Genomic DNA, 22,031 nt, shown 5'->3' on the forward strand with positions numbered 1-22,031 from the left:
AAAATAATAACTTTCTAAAGAGGAATCTTTGTCATTTGAAAAAAATCATGTGCTGTAGGAATTACTGGAATAATTTTAATTAAAACACGCTTTTCCTTTCATTGCCTGTGTTTCCATTTTCACGTGCTCTTTGTGTTCAAATTCAGGGGATGGAGTGACCCTGGAGCTGTTGGGATTTTCCTGTGGGAAGGCAGGAGTGGATGGAGCTGGGGCAGGACAATTCTGTACTGAGAACATTTCTGTATTGGTGGCCACACCCAGAACAACCTTCACTGCTCACAGGGATTAAATCCTGACAAAACCCAAATGTTCCCACCCAAACCTCCTCATTCCCCTGAATCCCAGACTGGTTTGGCTTGGAGTGCACCTCACATCCCACCCAGTGCCACCCCTACCCAGCAAGAGCAGCTCTGACATGAGGCGTCCTGGCATGTTAATGACTGTTCAGTGAGGAGCTGGGCTCGATGAATTTCTGTAATTAGGGTTAATTTGGGTAATCACCGCCCGTGCCGCTGCTCGGGCGGGATTCGAACCCGCGGCCCGCAGCGTCCCTCAGCCCCGCCCAGCGCGTGACGTCACGCGCGCGTGCGCCCGTCTCGGCCAATCAGCGGCCGGCGGCGGATTCGAACGGCGGGGCGGCCGCGGCCGTTAGGGGGCGGCGGGGCCGGCAGGGGGCGCTGTGCTCCCCGCCTGAGGGGCCGCCATGGCCGGGCCGGGAGCGGAGCCGGGACCGGGAGCGGGGCTGGGAGCGGAGCCCGGGCCGTACCGAGCCACGAGGCTGGTGAGCACCGAGCGGGGCCGGGCGGGACCCGGGAGCGCGGCTGCTGGAGGGAGCGGGGTGCTCATGGCACCGCTGCGGGATGGGAGGTGGCTGTGCCGTCGGGATTGCTGTCGCGACAGAGCGGCGCTTGGGGATGCGCCGTGCCCGCTGCCGCGACATCTGGGTGCTCAGGGACCCCCCTACCTGCTGTCGTGACGGTGCTCAGGGACACCCCCTTCTCCCTGTCGCGACACGTGGGGGCTGTAGGATCCCCCGCTCCCTGTCACGACACGTGGTTCCCGGCGCCCTCCTGCCCCGTGTCTGTTTTCTCGGTGTGCCGGTGCTCGGGGACGCCCTGCCCGCTATCGCCACATGGGGGAGCCCTGGGACGCGCCGTTCTCTGTCGCGACATTGGCTGCTCGGGGACACCCCGTGATACATGGGTGTCCTGGGACCCCCCCTGCCCTCTGTCACGACATGGGCTGCTCGGGGTCACTTCGTGATATATGGGTGCCCTGGCATCCTGCTGCGCTCTGTCGCGACATGGGCTGCTCAGGGTCACCCCATGATATACGGGTGCCCTGGCATCCTGCTGCGCTCTGTCGCGACATAGGACTCCCCTATATTGTACATGAATACCTCCCACGCCCTGCCCTCCCTCCGCCCTGTTAACACCCTTCTGTCGCGACACGCGGGCACTCAGTGCCGCCCCCCTGTCACGACTCCGCCGCTATCGCGATGCCCGTGTGCCCGCAGTGGAACGAGCTGACGCGCTATTTCCGCGCGGGGATGCCCCTGCGGCGGCACCGGCAGCGGCTGCGCTCGCACGGGCGCTGCTTCACGGCGGCCGAGGCCGCGGACTGGCTGCACCGGGAGCTCCGAGCGCACCGCAGCTTCGGGCCCGACGTCAGCCGGCAGCAGACGGTGCAGCTGCTGCGCAAGTTCCTCAAGAACCACATCATCGAGGACATCAGGGGCAGCTGGGGGCACGAGCGGCTGGAGGACAACGGGGCCCTGTACAGGTAACGTCAGCTGGGAATTGTTCATAAATAATGAGTTCATATAGTTCATGTATCATATAGTTTATATAATAGTCGAGGACATCCGTGGCCAGTGGGGACACGAGCGGCTGGAGGACAATGATGCCCTGTACAGGTAACGTCAGCTGGGAATTGTTCATAAATAATAATTTCACATAGCTTGTATATCATATAGTTTATGTATTCATTCAGGATATCAGGGCAGGTGGGGACATGAGGATCTGGAGGACAACAGTGCCCTGTACAGGTACTGTCAGCTGGAAATAGTTCATAAATAATAATTTCATATAGTTTGTATATCATATAGTTTATATATTCATTGAGGACATCAAGGGCCAATGGGGACACGAGCAGCTGGAGGACAACGAGGCTCTGTTCAGGTACTGTCAGCTGGAAATTGTTCATAAATAATAAGTTCATGTAGTTTATATATCATATAGTTTACATATTCATCGAGGACATCAGGGGCCAGTAGGAGGACAAGGATCTGGAGGACAACGGTGCCCTGTACAGGTAACGTCAGCTGGGAATTGTTCATAAATGATAAGTTCATATAGTTCATATATCATATAGTTTATATATTCATTGAGGATATCAGGGCAGGTGGGGACACGAGCGGCTGGAGGACAACAGTGCCCTGTACAGGTAGCATCAGGTGGAAATTGTTCATGTCATAAATAAGTTCATATAGCTCATATATTCATCGAGGACATCAAGGGCAGGTGGGGACACGAGGATCTGGAGGACAATGATGCCCTGTACAGGTAGTATCAGGTAGAAATTGTTCATAAATAATAAGTTCATATAGTTCATATATCATATAGTTTATATATTCATTGAGGATATCAGGGGCAGGTGGGGAGATGAGGATCTGGAGGACAACAGGGCCCTGTACAGGTAGTGTCAGCTGAAAATTGTTCATAAATAATAATTTCTTATAGTTCATATATCATATAGTTTATATATTCATCGAGGATATCAGGGGCAGGTGGGGACACGAGCAGCTGGAGGACAATGATGCCCTGTACAGGTACAGTCAGCTGGAAATTTTTCATAAATAATGAGTTCATATAGCTTGTATATCATATAGTTTATGTATTCATTGAGGATATCAGGGCAGGTGGGGACATGAGGATCTGGAGGACAATGATGCCCTGTACAAGTACTGTCAGCTAAAAACTGTTCATAAATAATAAGTTCATATAGTTCATATATTCATCAGGGGCAGGGGGGGACATGAGGATCTGGAGGACAACGGGGCCCTGTACAGGTAATGTCAGCTGGAAATTGTTCATAAATAATAATTTTATATAGTCCATATATCATATAGTTTATATATTCATCAAGGACATTAGGGGCAGATGGGGACACAAGGATCTGGAGGACAACAGTGCCCTGTACAGGTACTGTCAGCTGAAAACTGACAGTAAATAATAAATATGTTCATAAATAATAAGTTCATACAGTTTATATGAACTTTATATTCATCGAGGACATCAAGGACAGATGGGGGCACGAGCGGCTGGAGGACAATGATGTCCTGTACAGGTAGCATCAGCTGGAAATTGTTCATAAATAATATGTTCATATAGTTTATATTTTATTGAGGACATCAGGGGCAGGGGGGGACACGAGGATCTGGGGGACAACGGTGCCCTGTACAGGTAGCGTGCCATGAAAATTCATATAGTTCATATATATATATATGTATAAAATATATATAAGTACATATATTAAAAGTTCATATGGTTCGTATATTCATATAATAATAAGTATAAATGAGGTTTGGTTTCCTGGTAGATTTTTTAAAAAGTTTAATAAAAGATAATAAAGCAAAAGGTTGTTATGTTTGGGTGCTGGCATTCCACCAAGAGCTCTCCTTAACTCAGAACTCCTCATAAATGCTTCAGCCTGTTGTTTATTCATGGACCTGTGCATTATTCACAATCAACCCCCCAACTTGTAAATCAACTTTTTTACCTTTTTATTTTTTTATTTCCTTGTGGCTCCTTCCTGTCTGTGCACTCCTTAACTCAGAGAACATTTCATAACTGCATGTTCATATGCAGGAACATGTTGCATATTCATGGACCTTTATGTTAAATTCTAAATTTCCTTTCTTTTGAGTTCTTTTAATTCAAAATCACTCCCTTCAACTTGTAAATCAACATTTTTACTTTTTTTTTTTTCTTCTCCATGCACTCCTTGATTACAGAGGTCAGTAAATCTTTTTCTTGGAATTTTGGTGTTTGTTGCTTTTGTCTTTATCTAGATGGGATAATCTAAGAATGTGAAGAATTTCCTGATTATCTTTTTACTGCTCTGAGTTTGTTACATAAACAAAAGCTTTTCACCATATTATACTAAAAAAAATGCATTTATCACACTACTATTTCTAAGTGTTGTTAATAACAACTAAAAGAAGCTATATTCACACAGCAAATTATTCTCCATTACACATGCAGCATTTATTTGAATATTTCCAAAAAGCCAATAATATAATGTGTACTTATAACTTTAATATAATTAAAAAATAAGTGGTTGAGAATTTCATTTAAAATTGCTCAAATTTGCAGAAATCCCTTGCTCTGGGTTGAGCTTGTTGGACAAAAAGTTGATTTGGAGTTGATTTTGCTGCCCTGGGTGTTTGATTTCACTGGTGTGTGTCCCTGCCTTTGTCTGCCTGAGGTTTTTGCTGGAGCACAAACCTCACTCTGTGCTTTGGAGTGAGGCCAGGGGTGTTCTGTGGGAGCTGCCTGCTGCCTTTGCTTCTCTTGGAGCTTTCACACAAAGTCTGAGTGGGAAACAGAGCCAAAGAGCTCTGAAATTAAAGGTATTAATGAGCCTCACTTCTCACATCCTGGGCTCAGGCTGTGCCAACATCTGCAGCTTGGCTTTGGCATCAAGAGAAACAGCCCAGAGCTAATTTATCATCTGATAAATTAACAAAAAATCTGTTTTCATTTTTATAAGTCAATCTCAGAGTCACACCGGTGTGGAATCAGAGGTTTTGTTTTGTCAAGTCATTGATGTCATTACAGATCAGTTCTGAATGTATTTCACATCTCTCCCATTCATTACAGATTTCCTCCAACATCTCCAGTCAAACCTCTACCCAGCCCACCAAGGGAGAACTTGGAAAACTCTGGAGACAAAGGAAAACTTTTTAAACTGCCCAGTTCCGCCAAGAAGAAAAAACAGGGGATCCTGCAGTCTCTGGTAACAACTTCTGTCCTTACAGCACTGCACTTGTATTGTCTTTGTTCTTTAAAAACAATGGCACTGCTCTGTTGTGGCACCTTCCCTTAACAAAAAATAGTTTGGACTTACAGGAATTGAGAAACATTAAGAAATATATGAGAGGGGTTTTTATTTTGGTTTGGGTTTTCTTTGTTTTGTCTCAGTGCAGAATTATCCCTGCTAAGGAATTTGAAAGGTGAAGTCCTAGAAATGATCTGCACAATAATGGCCTTGTTGAAATTTAATTTAATTTAATCTTTTGGGAAAACATGGAATCCCTTGGTTCAGTTGAGATTTGTGTGCATAAATTCTGAATTTAGGTTCTAGTCCTAAAGGAGGAAAATTCACATATTAATACATCTGGATTTGAGGAGTTTTTACATTTTAAATTGCTGGTTTTGGATTGATCAGGGTTTTTTAAATTTTATTTCTTTTTAGTTGTGTGCTTCCATTTCAGTGCTGAGGCTGCAGGTGAAATTTAATGTTCCACAGAATGCCCTGTTCTTTTCATTCCAATTTTCTCCTATTTTTAATTGCCTTAAGTCTTGTTTATCTTACAGTATAAACCACTCATTTTCAGGAAAACTTAGCAAGACCAAAAGCTGATGGAACAGAGGAAAAGAAGGAAGACACCCTGCAAAGGAGGGAAATAAGCCAGGAAGATGTGCAAGAAACTTGGAGAAATATCATCCAGATCCAGTGAGTGAGGAATCACAGCCAGCACCTTCTCATTCCCTGGGAAACAGCTTTTGTGATTTGGTTTTAATTTTTAAAACTGTGATTTAAGTTGAATATATTTTCTGTAGTTTACACAGATTGTCTAATCTGTGTATTAACTTTGGATTGTTGCATTTCAGGAATTTCTGATGCTGTGCTGGTGCTGAAATGTGTTTTTTTGTGTTCTTCCTTGCTGATTGTTGCTGTTTGTCCCAGATTAAAATGTCCTCAGGTTGTCCTCAAACAGCACTTCAGCTCTCCAAGAGTTTTTGAATAGATCATAGATTAATAGATCTTTTCCTTCATCCCTTGCAAATCTTTGCTCTCTTCCTCCCCCAGTTTACAAACCATTTTGGGAGTGCCCTCGTTGGAGGAGGTTCTGCAGCCAGCCCAGATCATCCCTGAGTTTGTCATGTACAACATGAGCAACACCAGCAAGCACGGGGTGGTGATCCTGCAGGACAAAGCAGGTGTTTCCTTCCCTAGATTTGCTTAAAAATTCTTTATTTAGAAATAATAATGAATCTGTTTCACACTCTGTTGTTTTCCTCAAAGCACAGCTCAGGGATTTAAATCCCATCCCTCCCCTGCCATGGCAGGGACACTTCCCCTCTCCAGGGATGGAGCAGCCACAGCTGCTCTGGGAATTCCATCCCAGCCAAAAATTCCTTCCCAATATCCCATCTAACCCTGCCCACCTTCAGCTTGAATTTACTCCCCTTTATCCTACCAAAATTACACATGTAGCAGTATTTAAAACCAGATTGAAATTTGATTTTGTACTTGAAGCATTACTGAATACGTGTGAGCCATAATTAGTTGTTAATTATTTGGGCTCATGGCTAAATGGTGCATTTGTCTGTTTGCATTTCAGAAGACCTCCCTCACTGGGTGCTGTCAGCCATGAAGTGCCTGGCCCACTGTAAGTCACTGAGGAGCTTTTTAGTTCCAGAAACCTCTTTGGAGAGTTGAAGGGGAATATTTGTGTGTGTGAAATCAGCTGTGATGTTTCAGTTCAGAAACTGGGCAAAAGCTGTGGGTGGTTTCCTCCAGTGCAGATTTTCAGCAGTGAAAGGAACTTTGCTTTTCCAGCCCCTGGCTTTTTGCTGGACCAAAACATTTCCTCCACTTGATATTAAACTGGGGAGATCAACTTGCTTTGGTTTTTAAACAATCAACTATCAATTAATTAGATCAGTTCCTCTCAAATGAAACCAGAGATCATGAGCTTGTTTTCCATGTGCTGGGCTTCCTTTTGCTCCAGGAGCTTGAACTCCCTGTGGGGGAACTGGGATCACTGTGCTTTGGAAATGAAGGGATACTGAGGGTTGGTTTTTATTTTGCTGAGGAACCTCTAAAGGCCATGGATTAATTTTTCTTTATGTGTTTTCTTGGTGTGGAACAGAAGTGAGCACAGCTCCTCAGTGGCTGCCTGCAATCTCTTGGGCTGCTTTTGCTTACAGATTGTGCCAAATACAATATTTGTGGATTGCTGATAGGATTCTCTGCTTGTGAAACAAGAATAAGTTCAGGCTGATCTTGAAAATTTTCTTTTCTATGGGATTGTGGATTTTTGGTGTGAATTTCCTTTCTTCCCCTCTTTTCAGGGCCCAGGAACAATGACATGAGCCAAGCCACCTACAGTGGCTTTGAGCGGGACGTGTTCAGAACAGTTGCTGATTATTTTCTCAGCCTTCCTGAGCCATTGCTTACTTTTGAATACTATGATCTCTTTGTTAATATCTTAGGTATGTATGAATTTAGAAACAGATCAGCTAGGGGACAAATGTGATTCAAAGCAGAGCTTGGCTCCGTGATCTGTGTGGGAGCTCCAATCTGAGGAGGATCATCACTGCTCCATTCTGAATTAGTGTCAATTCAAATGTAGTTCTGCCTCATGATTTCCCATTTAAATTGCTGTTTCAGCTCACATTCTAAATATCCAATAACAAAAACTTGCCAAGATGTGCTTGTTCTGCCTGCTCCTCACTGTTGCAGTGTTACCTGGCTTTGTTCTTGCATGTTGGTTGCAATGACCTTGTTAAATTGCTTTGGGACTGGACTAAAGTCTTCTCAATTAATATCTTAATTAATATCTTAGCTTTGTTGTCTGTCTGCCCAGTTAGCAGCTCTCTGAACTGGTTCATTTTCATACCACTTGCATCTTTAACATCTCTTTCATTTCCTGATAGTTATGTGTGGCTACATCCAAATTCCTGGTCTGGGCAGTGGAAAACGTTCTGTCCAAGAGGAGAAATGTGACCCTCAGCCTTCAAAAACTCTTCACTTGAACTCTTTCAAGTCCACTGAGTGTCTTCTCCTAAGCCTGCTCCCCAAAAGGCCTGATGAGAAGGAGGAAGGAGAAGCTTCCAGGTTTTCCTCAGAAGAGCTGGGAGCCCAAAACCAACATGGAAAGAAACGGCAGCAGCACAAGCTGCCACGTCAGCAAGGGAGTGCTGGGAACCTGATGGGAGGGAGCTGCCACAATCTTGCAGGATTCAGGAATGGCCAGGAGCCACCTGGAGCAGTTAGGACAAGGTGTTACTCCTTGGAGAGAATTGGAGCTGCTGCTTCAAGTGTGTGTAATAAAAGAGGATGTGCTCCCATCAGGGGAGGTGCTGTGAGCAGCAGCAGGAGAAGTGGAGAACTGCTGGAGGAGCAGAGAGTGACCTCAGGGCTGGAGCTGGGCTGGGCCAGCTCAGCTCAAACCCAGAGGCACAGCCTGAGGACAGTGCCTGCCCCATCTCCCTGGGGAGAGGAGCTGTGGGGTGATGGAGCCCGGGGAACTCTGAGCCTGCTGAGCAGGAGGAGCTCCAGGAGCTGCAGTGCCATCAACAGACCCAGCGCTGAGATCACAGTGCAGCCCTGGGGGCAAGGAAAAGGCAGCCCCTCGGTGGCCAGCAGGACTGGGGGCTGGGCCATCAGCCCCTCGGTGGCCAGCAGGACTGGGGGCTGGGCCATCAGCCCCTCGGTGGCCAGCAGGACTGGGGGCTGGGCCATCAGCCCCTCGGTGGCCAGCAGGACTGGGGGCTGGGCCATCAGCAGCCAAAGGAGGCTGTGCAGGAGCAGGAGCAGCACAGCACTGGCAGAAGGCTCTGTGCCCCCCTCCCCCTGTGTGCTGGCTGCCACAAGTAAGGGCTCTCTGCAGCATGTTCACTGCCTTGTGTGGCCTCACTAATCCCTGCTTCCCTCACCTCTGCACTCTTGCTAGCTTTGGGGATAGGCACAGAGCATGGGGGTGTGGGGGTTTAAAAGAAATCTGCTGGCTGAGTTGTTTAAACTGCTGCAGCTCTGCTAACACTGTGTGTGGTATCTCTGGAGTATGAGCTTGCTGTGGCAGTAATTGGCCTTTTGCTCAGGTAAGTGATCTGCACACACCTGTTGGAGATGTCTTTTTCTGTTCTGTAAATTGTTATTTTCTGGGAATAACTAGTGTCATTCCTTAATTGTATTGTGGTCCTAATTGCAGCATAAGGAGGAAGCTGAAGATGACCACACAAAGGCCTGTACATTCTCTTCTGTGATTTCTGTGAAACACAAATAATCACACTGAAAAATAAGAAATCTGCAGCACTGAGCTAAAAATAAGCTGGAAGCTGCTTCAGATCTTAATGCCAGCTGTCTCTGTGGTTAACTTGCAGATCTGCTGCAGCCTCACCTGGAGAGAATTGCAGTGGAAGCCCTGCAGATCTGCTGTTTGCTGCTGCCCCCGGCGCAGCGCAGGAAGCTGCAGCTGCTGCTCAGGATGATGGCCAGGATCAGTGGCAATGTTGATATGCCAAGGCTGCACGATGCCATGGGCACCAGGACCTTGGTGAGAGAAGGAAAAAAAACTCTTCTTAATGCAGAGGATTTCTCAGTCTGATTGTTCACCTATTTAGAATCTCACACTGGTTTGGTTCTGGAGGGTTAAAGCCCAGCTCATTCCAGTTTAAACCTGGCTCTTGGTGTGAGTTAGGTCTGGCTTAGGTTGGCTCTGCAGGTTTTAATCACCTCACTTGTCTCAAGATGACCAGTTGAAGATTTAGGTTTGGATTAGAAGTAGGGATAAATTCTTTACTCAGAGGGAGGGGAGGCTCTGGCACAAGTGCCCAGAGCAGCTGTGGCTATCCCTGGAACAGGGACAGGGCTGGGAGCAGCCTGGGATGGGGGAAGGTGTCCCTTCCCCAAACCATTCCAGGATTCTGTTCTACACTTCTATAAAAATGTTCATTTTTCTGTAGGTGAAGCCTTTTTCTGCTGCTGCTTTTTTCCAATATGTATTTTTAATTGAAAGTGCTGTTCAATTCCAAAGAAATTCCTTTAATTCACACGAGGAAACAAGGATGACATCCCTCCTTGTGTGCCCACACTTGGAAGTTGGTGTTGGAGGATTTGTGCTGCTGTGTGGAGTGCAGAGGAGGGGAACAAATGCCAGTTTTAGCCACTGAAGCTGTGCTGAACTTTTGCAGCTGATCCAGACGTTTTCCCGCTGTGTCCTGCGCTGTGCAGAGGAGGAGGAGCTGGATGAGCTCCTCTCCACACACCTGGTGTCCTTCCTGATGGACCATCAGCAGGAGATATTCCAGGTGCCAGCCCAGCTGCAGGCTGCTGTGCAGGGTCACCTGCAGAGCCTGAAGGTGGCTCAGGTGAGAGCAGTTCACATTCATCTGGAATTGCTGTTTCTGGAGTTGGGAACGTGCAGATGAACCCAGGCCATTGTGAATGCACAGATATTAATGTTGTGCAGCTTGTGGGTGGGTGTGCTGGTTATTAGGTACTTACTCAGACAGTACAGAATCAGTTGAGTTCATGCAGAGCCTTTTTTCTTCCAGTGCAAACAGGAAAAAGAAGAAATTTGTGCCATCTTGCCAACTTATTCCTACTGCAAACAAATCACTCCTCAGGAGTTTGAAGAACAAAAGGTCTCCACCTCACAGGCTGCAGTGGCAGAGCTGCTGGAGAACATCATCAAGGATAAAAACCTCTCTGTGAAGGACAAAAAGAAAAAGTTAAAACAGGTGAGTTTTCATCTTCTGCAGTGCCTTTGGGAGGGAAGGGCTCAAGCACCAGAGCTGGGGCAGGAGAGGAGCAGAATGTGCTGAGAAATTTTTGTGCTCAAGGGCTTTTGAGTGCTTCATGTGCTCTGCTTGGCATTTTAAAGATGGTTTTTAATGCTGCATCCATGGAGCCAGGCTGGGAGAGCTGGAGAGGAGGAGGATCCAGAGAGAGCTCAGAGCCCCTGGCAGGGCCTGAAGGGATCCAGGAGAGCTGCAGAGGGACTGGGGACAAGGATGGAGGGACAGGACACAGGGAATGGATTCCCAGAGGGCAGGGATGGGTGGGATTGTTCCCTGGGAGGGTGGAAGGGGCTGGGGTGGAATTCCCAGAGCAGCTGTGGCTGTCACATCCCTGACAGTGCCCAAGGCCAGGCTGGACACTGGGTTTGGAGCAGGGTCAATGGGAGGTGTCCCTGCCATGGCAGGGGTGGCACTGAAAGGGATTTAAGGTCCCTTCCAATCCAAACCACTCCATAATAATCCAGCCTCTGACTGGCAGCAGTGGTGTAAAACCAGGATCAAACCATTCTGCTGGAGCTCCTGCTCTGCATTCAGTGATTCCTGATGGAATTGCAGCTTGGATTCCAAGTCACCATTACCATGCCACAGCTGGGGTTAAATTCAATAGGTGTTAAAAACAATAATTTTTGGCTTTAAGAGACCAAACTCTCTGTGTTGACAATCCTGAAACATTCTTTTGGTGGCCTTGGCTTTGTGTTTTGTAACATTTACAGTGCTCAAGATTATCTTGCACTTCTCTGGCCTACCAACAACTTGCCTAACAGTAGTACTAAAACACAGCAATTCTGGCAGGATTTAATCCTGGAGGGTTTTTCTTTCCTTTGGCAAATCTTTCTGCCCAATGGAATAGTTCTGTACTTGTCCTGGAATCTCCTAAGCAAGTCTTGTGACTCCCATTTGAACAAGCAGCTTTTCAGGGCAGCCACACTTGGTTTTGGTGCCCCTGCTGCAGCTCTGACTTCATGTGTGTTGTGGAAACTTTCTGGGTTTCTAAAAGTGAGTCTGGTTTGGTTCAACACCATCAAAACTCCTGGGTGTAAAGAAGAATGGTTAATTGATTAAAGCTTGGAGTAAGTGAGGAGTAAGAAATGGTTCACAGCAGCAGGGCAAAGGGGGGGAAGGAAATGGGGGCCCAAAAGTGATGCCAGGACTGGAGGTGCTCCTGGGCCTGCTGGACACATTCTGCTCCATGGGAGATGTTGGGAATCCTTGGGAAAAGGGAATCCTTGGGAAAAGGAATCCTTGGGAAAAGCCAAATTCGTGGCACATTCTAGAGGGTGAGGTCCCAATTGTGTCAACCCCAGGAGTTACAAAGGTGGTTTGAATCCATCAGTGGGAAGGTTTGGCTCATATTCAGATCTATTTATAGTTTTTCATCCCTTCCTAAAGCCTTGCAGGGGAACCAGGCAAAATGTCCAAATCCCTGCTCTGCTTGCAGGTATTTCCATTTCCATGGAATCAGGGAAAGCTTTCCTGGAGATCCCTTCCAAAACAGGCTGAGTCCTGGCTCCTGCTGGTAAAACACATTTACCCAGGGAGCTCCTGGAGGAGGGAATTGCTGGAGCTGTCTGTGGGGTGTGGCTGTCCCTGTTTGTCACTGTTTGTCCCTGTTTGTCACTGTGCTGCAGTTCCAGAAGGAATATCCCCACATCTACAGCAGCAGGTTCCCCAGCACGGCGTCGGAAGCGCTGCTCCTGGAGAACAAACCCACCATCAAACAGCCCATGCTGAGCCTCAGGAAAGCCAAATTCCACAGCCTCAGGTATTGATTCCACCTCACCTGAGCCACTTCTCCCTGCTGCAGCTCTGAGGGATTCACCAAAGGAATTGCTGCAGGAGCTTGGTGGTGGCTGTGCTGCAGGAGGAGGAAATGTTTACATGGACAATGTGCTGGAAGGTGCCAAAATACCTTTTGTTGTTTGTTATTTTAATTTTTATTTTTGGTGCAGATACTTTGCAATAACTTCTAAAAGAAAAATATTTATCTGTTTACAAATTATTGCAATATATCAGAGTAGGAAAATGTGAAAGTACACGTAAAGCTGTTGCCAACCAAAAATTTATATATGGGTTTTTTTAATGGGAAACTAATGACCTGCCTCTTATTATAACCTTTAAATGTCTGATGAGGAATTTGTGCCATTTATTGTAGTTTTTAGGTGTGTATGTGTTGTGACTAAGTGCCTTTTCTATTCTCAAAATGTTTGTCTTTAAACAGAGGAGTTTCTATGAGTTCAGGCCAGGAGAGCCAGTTCACCATGAATAAATGATTATCTCACTGCATACATGTTTCTGTCCATATCATCTGTAAAACCCTCATCAGCTTTTGGATATTTATTTATATTAAAAGACTTGAAGTGTATTTCTGACACTTTCATGGGATAAACTCATTTTGGATCTGTTGGTGTGATTCTCAAAACAGGAGTGATGGATGATCCATGAAATGAGAACAGGGTACAGTAATTTTCCCTTAAAAAAGATTTTATAAATAAAATACCCAAATTGACCTGATTTTACCCTGTAGTAATGATTCTTCTGGGGAACTTTGTGCTTTCAGGGCAGCTGTTGCTCCCCAGAACATCTGTAACCAACAAACTCCAACACTCAGCACCTGCCTGAACTTGTTTCCAGTGCTCCTACCCCATTCCAGGTTGCATAAATGCTTTGTTTATGTAGTGTTCCAGTTAAGTAACTTATTAGGTGAGAAGCTCACATTTCCCAGGATTTGGCTTTCAAAGGCCTGCCCTCATTATTCCCAGTTCTTGATCCAGGTTATTTAATGTTCCCTTCTAAGGTTTTGACAGAACTTAACTGAAATGGGAATAAACAGAGGAATTATAATTAAGGTTTTTCAATAGAAAGGGTTAATGGGAGGCCTCAATCAAGATCTCAGTGCAGCCTCCTGGTTTTTCTGTGAGAAGCCTTAAATGAACCCCTGTCCAGGTGGAAACTGCCTTGAAAGGGGGAGCAAAGGAACAAAGGCAGGGCAGGAAGCCAAGCCTCAGGTGTAGCAGCAAAGGGAGCAGGGGCTGTTCCATGGCTCCTGTCCCTTCACCCCACTCTGGATCCCTGGAGCTGTTTCCTTCTGCCTGGGAGGAGGTGGTGATAAACACCTTCAACTTCTGCCTAAGTACAGCAGGGACTTTTTATCCTGTTCATGTTTGAGATTACTCTGTGCACTGCTGCTCTTTTCATAAATTCTGGCTCTTACAAGGGGAGGTTCCTAATGCTGAGTCTGGAGGAGCTGAGGGGAGACCTGAGGGGCTGCAGCTCCAATCTCTGCTCCTGGGGCAGGGACAGGAACCCAGGGAGGGGCTGGAGCTGTGGCAGGAGGGTTTAGGTTGGGTTTTGGGGAAGGTTTTACCCCCAGAGGGTAAAATGGGCATGGTCCCAGCCCCAAGGCTGCTCCAGGAGTTTGGGCAGCACTGCCAGGGATGCCCAGGGTGGGATTTTGGGTGTCTGGGCAGGGCCAGGGGCTGGATCAGTGATGCTGTCAGTTCTTCCAGCTCAGGAGTTTCCTTGATGTTTGCCACTGGCATTTTCTCCTCTCCTGGTGTCCCCAGTGTCACATCTCTCCTGGGTGAGGCTCTGGAGGAGCCAGGATGGTCCCTGCAGAGCTGAGTGCTCCTGGCACAGCTCCAGCTCCGTTTCACTCCTCCCTGGGTTTTTTTTTCTTTGTAATCACTTCTGCTTGGGAAGAATTTAGGTCTCAGGAAAACAGTGAAAGCCCCTTTTTGTGTGAGCAGCAGGACAAAAGCTCCCAAAGCCAGGGGAGGATTTTGGTGCTGAAAGCCAGCTCTGTTCCCAGGGTGCTCTCATTGGTGGGGGCTGTTTTGGGATGGGGCTGCCCTGGGTAGGGCTCACACCCCATAAATACCCAGCAGAGCCCTGGCTCTGTGCTTGGCTCTGCAGGCTCAGGCCCTCAGCAGGAGGATGTACAGCCAGTGAGTATTGCTGAGGCTGCTCTCAGGATGGAGATGGAGCCTGCCTGGGGTTGGGGGCAGGAGGAGGGGGAGCTCTCCCTGTGTCCATGCAGGCACATCCCAGCCAAGGGGTGGGTCTGGGCTGGGGGAACAGGCTCAGCTCCAGGTCCCAGAGGATTGACCAGAATTTGGAGTAGAATCGTGGAGTTCTGGGATGGTTTGGGTTGGAAGGACCTCAAAGCCCTCCCAGTGTCACCCCTGCCATGGCAGGGACACTCCCACTGTCCCAGGCTGCTCCAAGCCCTGTCCAGCCTGGCCTGGGACACTGCCAGGGATCCAGGGACAGCCCCAGCTGCTCTGGGCAGAGCTCTCCAGCCTGTGCCTGCTGTGTCTTCATGGGCTTTGCAGCAGATAAAATTGGAATCCAACAAATCTTTGCTAAAAAAAAAAAAAAACAAAAACCAAAAAAACCCCCAAACTCTTCCAAGAGCTGGGAGCTACAAGCTGGATTTTGCTTTCTGCTCATTTGGGTTTGTTGTGCTGCAGTGTGGGATGTCCCCTTGCTGTCCCTGTCCCTCCTTGTGCCCAGGACAGCTCTCAGTAGCTGTTTGGAGCCTCAGAGCCTCTTCCCACGGAATGCTGCTTCTCCTTCCTCCCTCAAGTTCCTTACAAGTCCCAGATCATTCCATCCAGAAGGATCCACCCTCCCTGCAGGGGCTCCCAGCTCTGCCCCTGCCCAGGCTCACCCTGCTGTGCCCTTCCAGGGTGGAGCATCCTGCTGGAGGCTACAAGAAGCTCTTTGAGACCGTGGAGGAGCTGTCCTCTCCCGTGACTGCCCACGTCACAGGTCGGTCTGGGGCCTCATCTCCTGCTGCTCCCCTTTGTTCCTGCAGCTCAGGGGCTTCCCAAGGAGCTCCCAGGGCTGCTGATCTGGGCTACAGAGAGGTCAGCTCGGGTGGGGAACTCTTTAGACACCTCACCACTGAATGTCTCAGTGTACACCAGGTGAGGAGGGGAAGAAATCAGAGCTCAGAAAGCTCATGTGTGTTGAAACACTAAGTTTAATCAGCAAATGAGTTGAAGTTTTGATTTTCCTTGGTGTGATTTGCCGTGCCCATCCCAAGGCTGCCTCTCCCACAGGCAGGATTCCCACCTGGCTCCGAGGAAGCCTCCTGAGATGTGGTCCTGGCCTGTTTGAGGTGGGCTCTGAGCCCTTCTACCACCTCTTCGATGGCCAGGCACTGCTGCACAAGTTTGACTTCAAGGAGGGGCATGTCACCTACCACCGAAGGTACTGCAGTTTGCCAAGAAAAAGGAGCACAGAAGGGAGCATTGGTTTGTGTGGAGTGCTGGGAGCACAGAAGGAAGCATTACCTCGTGTGCAGTGCTGGGGACACAGAAGGAAGCATTACCTCGTGTGCAGTGCTGGGGACACAGAAGGAAGCATTACCTCGTGTGCAGTGCTGGGACAGGCTGTGCCTGTGGGACACACTGCTCACTGTGACTGCACTCAGCTCTAGCAGTCACACCCAGCTCCAGATGCAATCTGAGGTTGTGGGGAGCTCCCAGAGCTCCCCTGAGGCTCACCAAAGGGATGTTTGTATTTACTGCCCAGCCTGCTGGGGAGTGTTTGTATTTACTGCACTACCTGTGACAGATGTCTCCTCCTGGCCCTGCCAGGTTTGTCAGGACTGACGCCTACGTGCGAGCCATGACGGAGAAGAGGATCGTGATCACGGAGTTTGGCACCTATGCCTACCCTGACCCCTGCAAGAACATCTTCTCCAGGTACCTCAGGGTGCCACAGACACTGCTGCCATGTCCCACGGAGCCTGTGCTCCTCAGGAGCCCCTGACTGCCTGTTGGTTTTCTCTGCTCAGGTTTTTCTCCTACTTCAAAGGTGTGGAGGTGACGGATAACGCCCTGGTGAACGTCTACCCCGTGGGGGAGGATTACTATGCCTGCACTGAGACCAACTTCATCACCAGGATTAACCCAGACACCCTGGAGACCATCAAGCAGGTTTGTCCTGGGCTGGGAGAGGTGTGGAGTGAAACTGAAACGGCAATCATGGAGTCACAGAATGGCTTGGGCTGGCAGGGATTTTAAATCCCACCCAGTGCCACCCCTGCCATGGGGACACCTCCCCTGTCCCAGTGTCCATCCCTGTCCCCAGTCCCTGTCCAGCTCTCCTGGAGCCCCTTTGGGCACTGGAAGGGTCCCCCCTGAACTTTCCCTTCTCCTGCTGAACATCCCCAGCTCTCCCATGGCAGGGGGGCTCCAGCTCCTGAAGCATCTTCACGTTTGGGTTGGAGTTTGCAAATCAGAGCTCAACTGCAAACTTTGAGAGGAGCTTCCCACATGCAGAGCAAGGATGGATTGACTCCCAGCACCTCACAGAGCTTGTGCCTTCCCAGCTGCTGCCAGGGCAGCTCCTGAGTGTCCCTGCTGTTCTCCAGGTGGATCTCTGTAAATATGTGTCTGTCAATGGGGCAACAGCTCATCCCCACATTGAGAACGATGGCACCGTTTACAACATTGGCAATTGCTTTGGCAAGAACTTTGCCCTGGCCTACAACATCATCAGGATTCCTCCTCTGCAGGCAGGTCAGTCAATCCCACCTCTGAGCCAGCTGGGAAACTTTTCCCTTACGAATCATTTTGTCATTGCGTTAGCTTTTCTCCAAGCTCCTTTAGATCCCTTTTTTTTTTTAATGTTGTATTTAAATCACTTCCAGGTGGCTTCTAAATGTCAAATTTTGTGTTAAAGGCAGGGATTTGCTGGGTAGATGCTGTGAGTACAGACCAAGGGTGGGTGAGACCCCCATAACCTCTCACCTGTCCCGTTCCAGACAAGGAAGACCCCATGAACAAGTCGGAGGTGGTGGTGCAGTTCCCCTGCAGTGACAGGTTTAAGCCCTCCTATGTCCACAGGTAACATTGCATGGGGTCAGCTGGAACCAGGGACTGGTTCTCACACATAATCACCAATGAAATTTAGGTGATTAACCAAAATCTGGTTCATTTTGAGCGATGATCCATGTGTTTAAGAGGAGCAGCTCCATGGTTTTTGTCCAAACTGATCAGCCTGATGTGCTGCCCTGCCTTTCCCAACAGCTTTGGGCTGACCCCAAACTACATTGTGTTTGTGGAGACCCCAGTGAAAATCAACCTCCTCAAGTTCCTCTCCTCCTGGAGCCTTTGGGGAGCCAACTACATGGACTGCTTCGAGTCCAACGAGACCATGGGGGTAAGGATGGGCTGGGCTGGGCTGGGCTGGCAGGTCCCCTGGCTTCACCTGCATTTCCCTGAGCCTAAGCCCAGCTGCTGGCTGTTCCCAGGTGTGGCTCCACGTGGCAGAGAAGAAGAAAGGCAGACTCCTCAACCTCAAGTACCGCACCTCGGCCTTCAACCTCTTCCACCACATCAACACCTACGAGGACAACGGGTTCCTGATCGTGGACCTGTGCACCTGGAAGGGGTGAGGCCAAGGCTGCCTGGGCATCACAGCTCCCCCTGCACCCCACACAGCACTCCCTGCCCTGGCACATCCCTGCTGGGGCCTCTGACACTTCCAGCCCACTGAACATTTAACACGTGGTGACATGTAGACTACACAGCACTGAGCTCTCCAGAGCTGCAGGGAGCCTGCCTGACACTCATCTTCCAGGAAAAAATTATTTTTATCTTTTATTTACTTTTATCTTTAAGAAATGTTAGTGACTGGTGAAGGGTTGATGCTATCCTGGCTCCTGGGGCTGCAGTGAGCAGGGTGTGTGTGAGGCTTGAATGCTGCTCTTCATGTAAACACAGAAGTGTGGCACTGAAATGATGAAGCTCAGCCCTGTGTTGGCTGCATACCCAGGACACCCTGAGCTGGTCCTGGCACAGAATCACAGAATTCCAGGCTGCTTTGGGTTGGAAGGGACCATAAAACTCACTCCAAACACCTCCCCCTGTCCCAGGCTGCTCCAAGCCCCTTCCTGTGCTTGTGTTGAGCACCAGCAGTTGCTGGGTTTTCCTGACAGGGCTGGGTTCACACACAGCTCAGCTCTGCTGAGGAGCTGGCCTGGGCTTGTGTCTCACTCTGTTTTGCTCCTGGCAGTGCCCAAGGCCAGCCTGGCACAGTGGAATTTGTCCCTGCCACGGCAGGGGCTGAGATAAACATTAAGGCCCCTCCCAACCCAAACCATTCTTCAGTGAATTTTAGGAAAAAAAAACCCACCTACACTTGAAAGGCCAGCTGTGTTTCTGTGCTGCTGTTTGTGCAGGTTTGAGTTTGTTTACAACTACCTGTACCTGGCCAACCTCCGGGCCAACTGGGACGAGGTGAAGCGGCAGGCGGAGAAGGCGCCGCAGCCCGAGGCCCGCAGATACGTCCTGCCCCTGAGCATCGACAAGGTACAGCTGCTGCTCCTCCCCTGGCTGCCCTCCTGCCCCAGCTGCTCCAAATTCAACCTGCTCATTCACAGGGCAAACCTGAGGTGTGAGCCTTCAGAGAGATTTTAGAGTTTCTTCAGCTGGTCAGTGTTTTTCGGGTTTGTTTATATGGCTGCCAAGAGAGGTTGTGGTTGCCCCATCCCTGGAAGTGTCCAAGGCTGGGCTGGATGGAGCTCTGAGGAAGTGTCCAAGGTTGGGCTGGATGGAGCTCTGAGCTCTGAGGAAGTGTCCAAGGCTGGGCTGGATGGAGCTCTGAGCTCTGAGGAAGTGTCCAAGGCTGGGCTGGATGGAGCTCTGAGCTCTGAGGAAGTGTCCAAGGTTGGGCTGGATGGAGCTCTGAGCTCTGAGGAAGTGTCTGAGGTTGGGCTGGGCTGGATGGAGCTCTGAGCTCTGAGGAAGTGTCCAAGGCTGGGCTGGATGGAGCTCTGAGCTCTGAGGAAGTGTCCAAGGCTGGGCTGGATGGAGCTCTGAGCTCTGAGCAGCTGGTCTAGGGGAAGGTGTCCCTGCCCATGGTGAGGCAAATGAGATGAGCTCTAAGGTCCCTTTCATCCCAAACTCTTTGATGCCCCCATCAGTCACTGTTGATGGCAGAGCTGTGGGGCAGCAGCTGATCCTGGATGTGCTCACAGCACAGAGGGGAGCAGCCACAGCCCAAGCACGTTGGTAAAATCCTGCAGCCCTTGGTGTGAGGTCCCTGGAGCTGCCAGCCTGGCACAGACTGAGCTCTCTGCTGGGTTCCTTTCCATGACCCTGCTCGTGGTGAGGCTGGGCCAGGGATGCAGGACAGCCCAGCCTCTCAGGGAGCTCACTGGGCTGTGCATCCAGTGAGGAGTGCTAGCCCATGTGGCAGAGCTGAATGAACCCCTGCATGCCTTCAGCAGGGAGGGAGGTTTGTTTGGGCTGAGGAACAGGAGAGCTCCTGCAGCACTGCCAGGCACGGCAGCACCGCCTCCTGCTGCTCGCTGAGGCTCTGAGAGCCTTCCCTGCCCCGTGTTTGCTGCAGTTCTGTGCAGACACACTGAAACTTCTCTCCAATCTCTGGGTGTTTCTTTCTCTTTGTCACAGGCTGACACAGGGAAGAACCTGGTCACCCTGCCCTACACCACAGCCACAGCCACGCTGCGCAGTGACGAGACCATCTGGCTGGAGCCAGAGGTGATTTTCTCAGGGCCACGGCACGGTACAAGGACACCCCAGCTCCCCCAGGGCACAGCAGCCAGGTGCTGCCTGCACACCACCAACCATCTGCATTTCTGTATTTATTTTTCCTTGCAGCCTTTGAATTCCCCCAGATCAACTACAGGAAGTACGGTGGGAAGCCGTACACGTACACCTACGGGCTGGGGCTGAACCACTTTGTCCCAGACAGGGTAACTATCAGCCAACAGGGCAATGTGGGGACAACCAGGAATTATTTCTGAGCTCTGTGGTTTTGTGTGTCCCCTCCTCTAGCTCTGCAAGCTGAATGTCAAAACCAAGGAGACGTGGGTGTGGCAGGAGCCCGATGCGTACCCGTCGGAGCCCATCTTCGTTTCCCACCCGGATGCTCTGGAGGAAGATGATGGTAATGCTGGGGTTGGTGGGATTGGCATTGGGATTGGGACTGGGAAGGGCTGGGCACAGCTGGGCAGGGCAGAGCCTGCAGGCAGCTCCCAGATGAGATGGGACAGTCCTAACACTGGTGGGAAATTTCTCAGGGAACACAGGGAAGCTAAAACCAGAATAATGAAATTTTTGGGTTGGGAGAGACCTTCAAACTCATCCTGTTCCATCCCCTGCCATGGCCATGGACACCTTCCACTGTCCCAGGTTGCTCTAAGCCCTGAAGCTGGCCTTGGACATTTCCCCAGCTCCCTGGGCAGCCTCCCAGCATTTCTGGTGCCCAGAGCTGCTCTCCCCTTGCCCAGCCGGGTCAGACACATCCCACACCCACGGTGTTCTCACCTTGCAGGGGTGGTGCTGAGCATCGTGATCAGCCCGGGGGCGGGCCCCAAGCCCGCCTTCCTCCTCATCCTCAACGCCAAAGACATGAGCGAGGTGGCCCGGGCCGAGGTGGAGGTGAACATTCCCGTGACATTCCATGGGCTCTTCAAGAGAGCGTGAGCACACCCACACAGGGCCGGGCTCCTGGCAGCTCCCTGAAGGTGCAGTCTCCGTTTGCAGGTGACCCAAACTCCTTCCACAGCATTTGTGGGGCTGCTTAACTCACTTCAGGCAGTTCAGTCGTGTCAATGATTCTTCAGAATGGTTAATCAGGTATTTTTTAATTGCACAGCACCCTTCGGTATCGTTTCTAGCTAGGCCACAAGTCTGGGGTGGTGGAGAGGTTCTGTTTATGCAAAATTAAACTTTGTAGCTGCAGCAGAGTGAAAGAAGCTGAAAGAGCAGAGAGTAACCTCTGTGCTTCAGCCTATGCTGAAGGATTTGAATTTAAACATCATTTTAAACATCATTGCTGTAGTTTCCTCAGAGCAATCCTCAAGAGTGGAGCTTTTGCTGCTTTGGGAATCCCAGGCAGAGTTTTGTTCTTCACCCAGGCTGCAAACTGCACACCTTCCCTTGTGTGTTTGCTCTTTGCTCTTTCTTTTGTCCAAGTGCACTTCCTTGATTTCTGGATTTCATGTTAAAAATGGACATGAAAAAATCAAGCAATTGTTACCCCTTGGGCTGACTGTGCTTCCTTAGAGTGCTACAGATGTTCAGCTTAATCCTTCCTGCTCCCAAAATGAACTTTCAGCTGATGTTAAAAGAGGCTGTTGTTGAAAATAAAAACTTTCTGCCATCAGATTTAAAAGCTGGGATTGCTGTTTGTCTTCAATTGTTCAACATTTTTATTAATGGCATCAAAGAA

At 49.4% G+C, this 22,031-nt stretch overlaps 1 protein-coding gene across 1 annotated transcript; it reads left to right on the top strand.

Annotated features, from left to right (window-relative positions):
• The first annotated feature begins 744 nt into the window (after nt 1-744).
• On the top strand, nt 745-21,967 carry LOC117000258 (retinoid isomerohydrolase). The gene is given in 24 exon segments (XM_042779577.1): nt 745-781; nt 1,517-1,782; nt 4,884-5,019; nt 5,621-5,739; nt 6,097-6,227; nt 6,632-6,679; nt 7,365-7,505; nt 9,399-9,571; nt 10,209-10,385; nt 10,572-10,757; nt 12,446-12,579; nt 15,505-15,587; nt 15,881-16,031; nt 16,421-16,528; nt 16,621-16,762; nt 17,200-17,347; nt 17,593-17,674; nt 17,858-17,990; nt 18,082-18,221; nt 19,012-19,141; nt 20,246-20,423; nt 20,426-20,550; nt 20,633-20,744; nt 21,132-21,967. Coding segments are annotated over 23 exon segments (3,162 nt in total). The 5' UTR covers nt 745-781; nt 1,517-1,549; the 3' UTR covers nt 21,284-21,967.
• The last annotated feature ends 64 nt before the right edge of the window (nt 21,968-22,031 follow it).

The sequence above is a fragment of the Catharus ustulatus genome, chromosome 9 (assembly GCF_009819885.2).
Source record: "Catharus ustulatus isolate bCatUst1 chromosome 9, bCatUst1.pri.v2, whole genome shotgun sequence".
Taxonomy (NCBI): domain Eukaryota; kingdom Metazoa; phylum Chordata; class Aves; order Passeriformes; family Turdidae; genus Catharus; species Catharus ustulatus.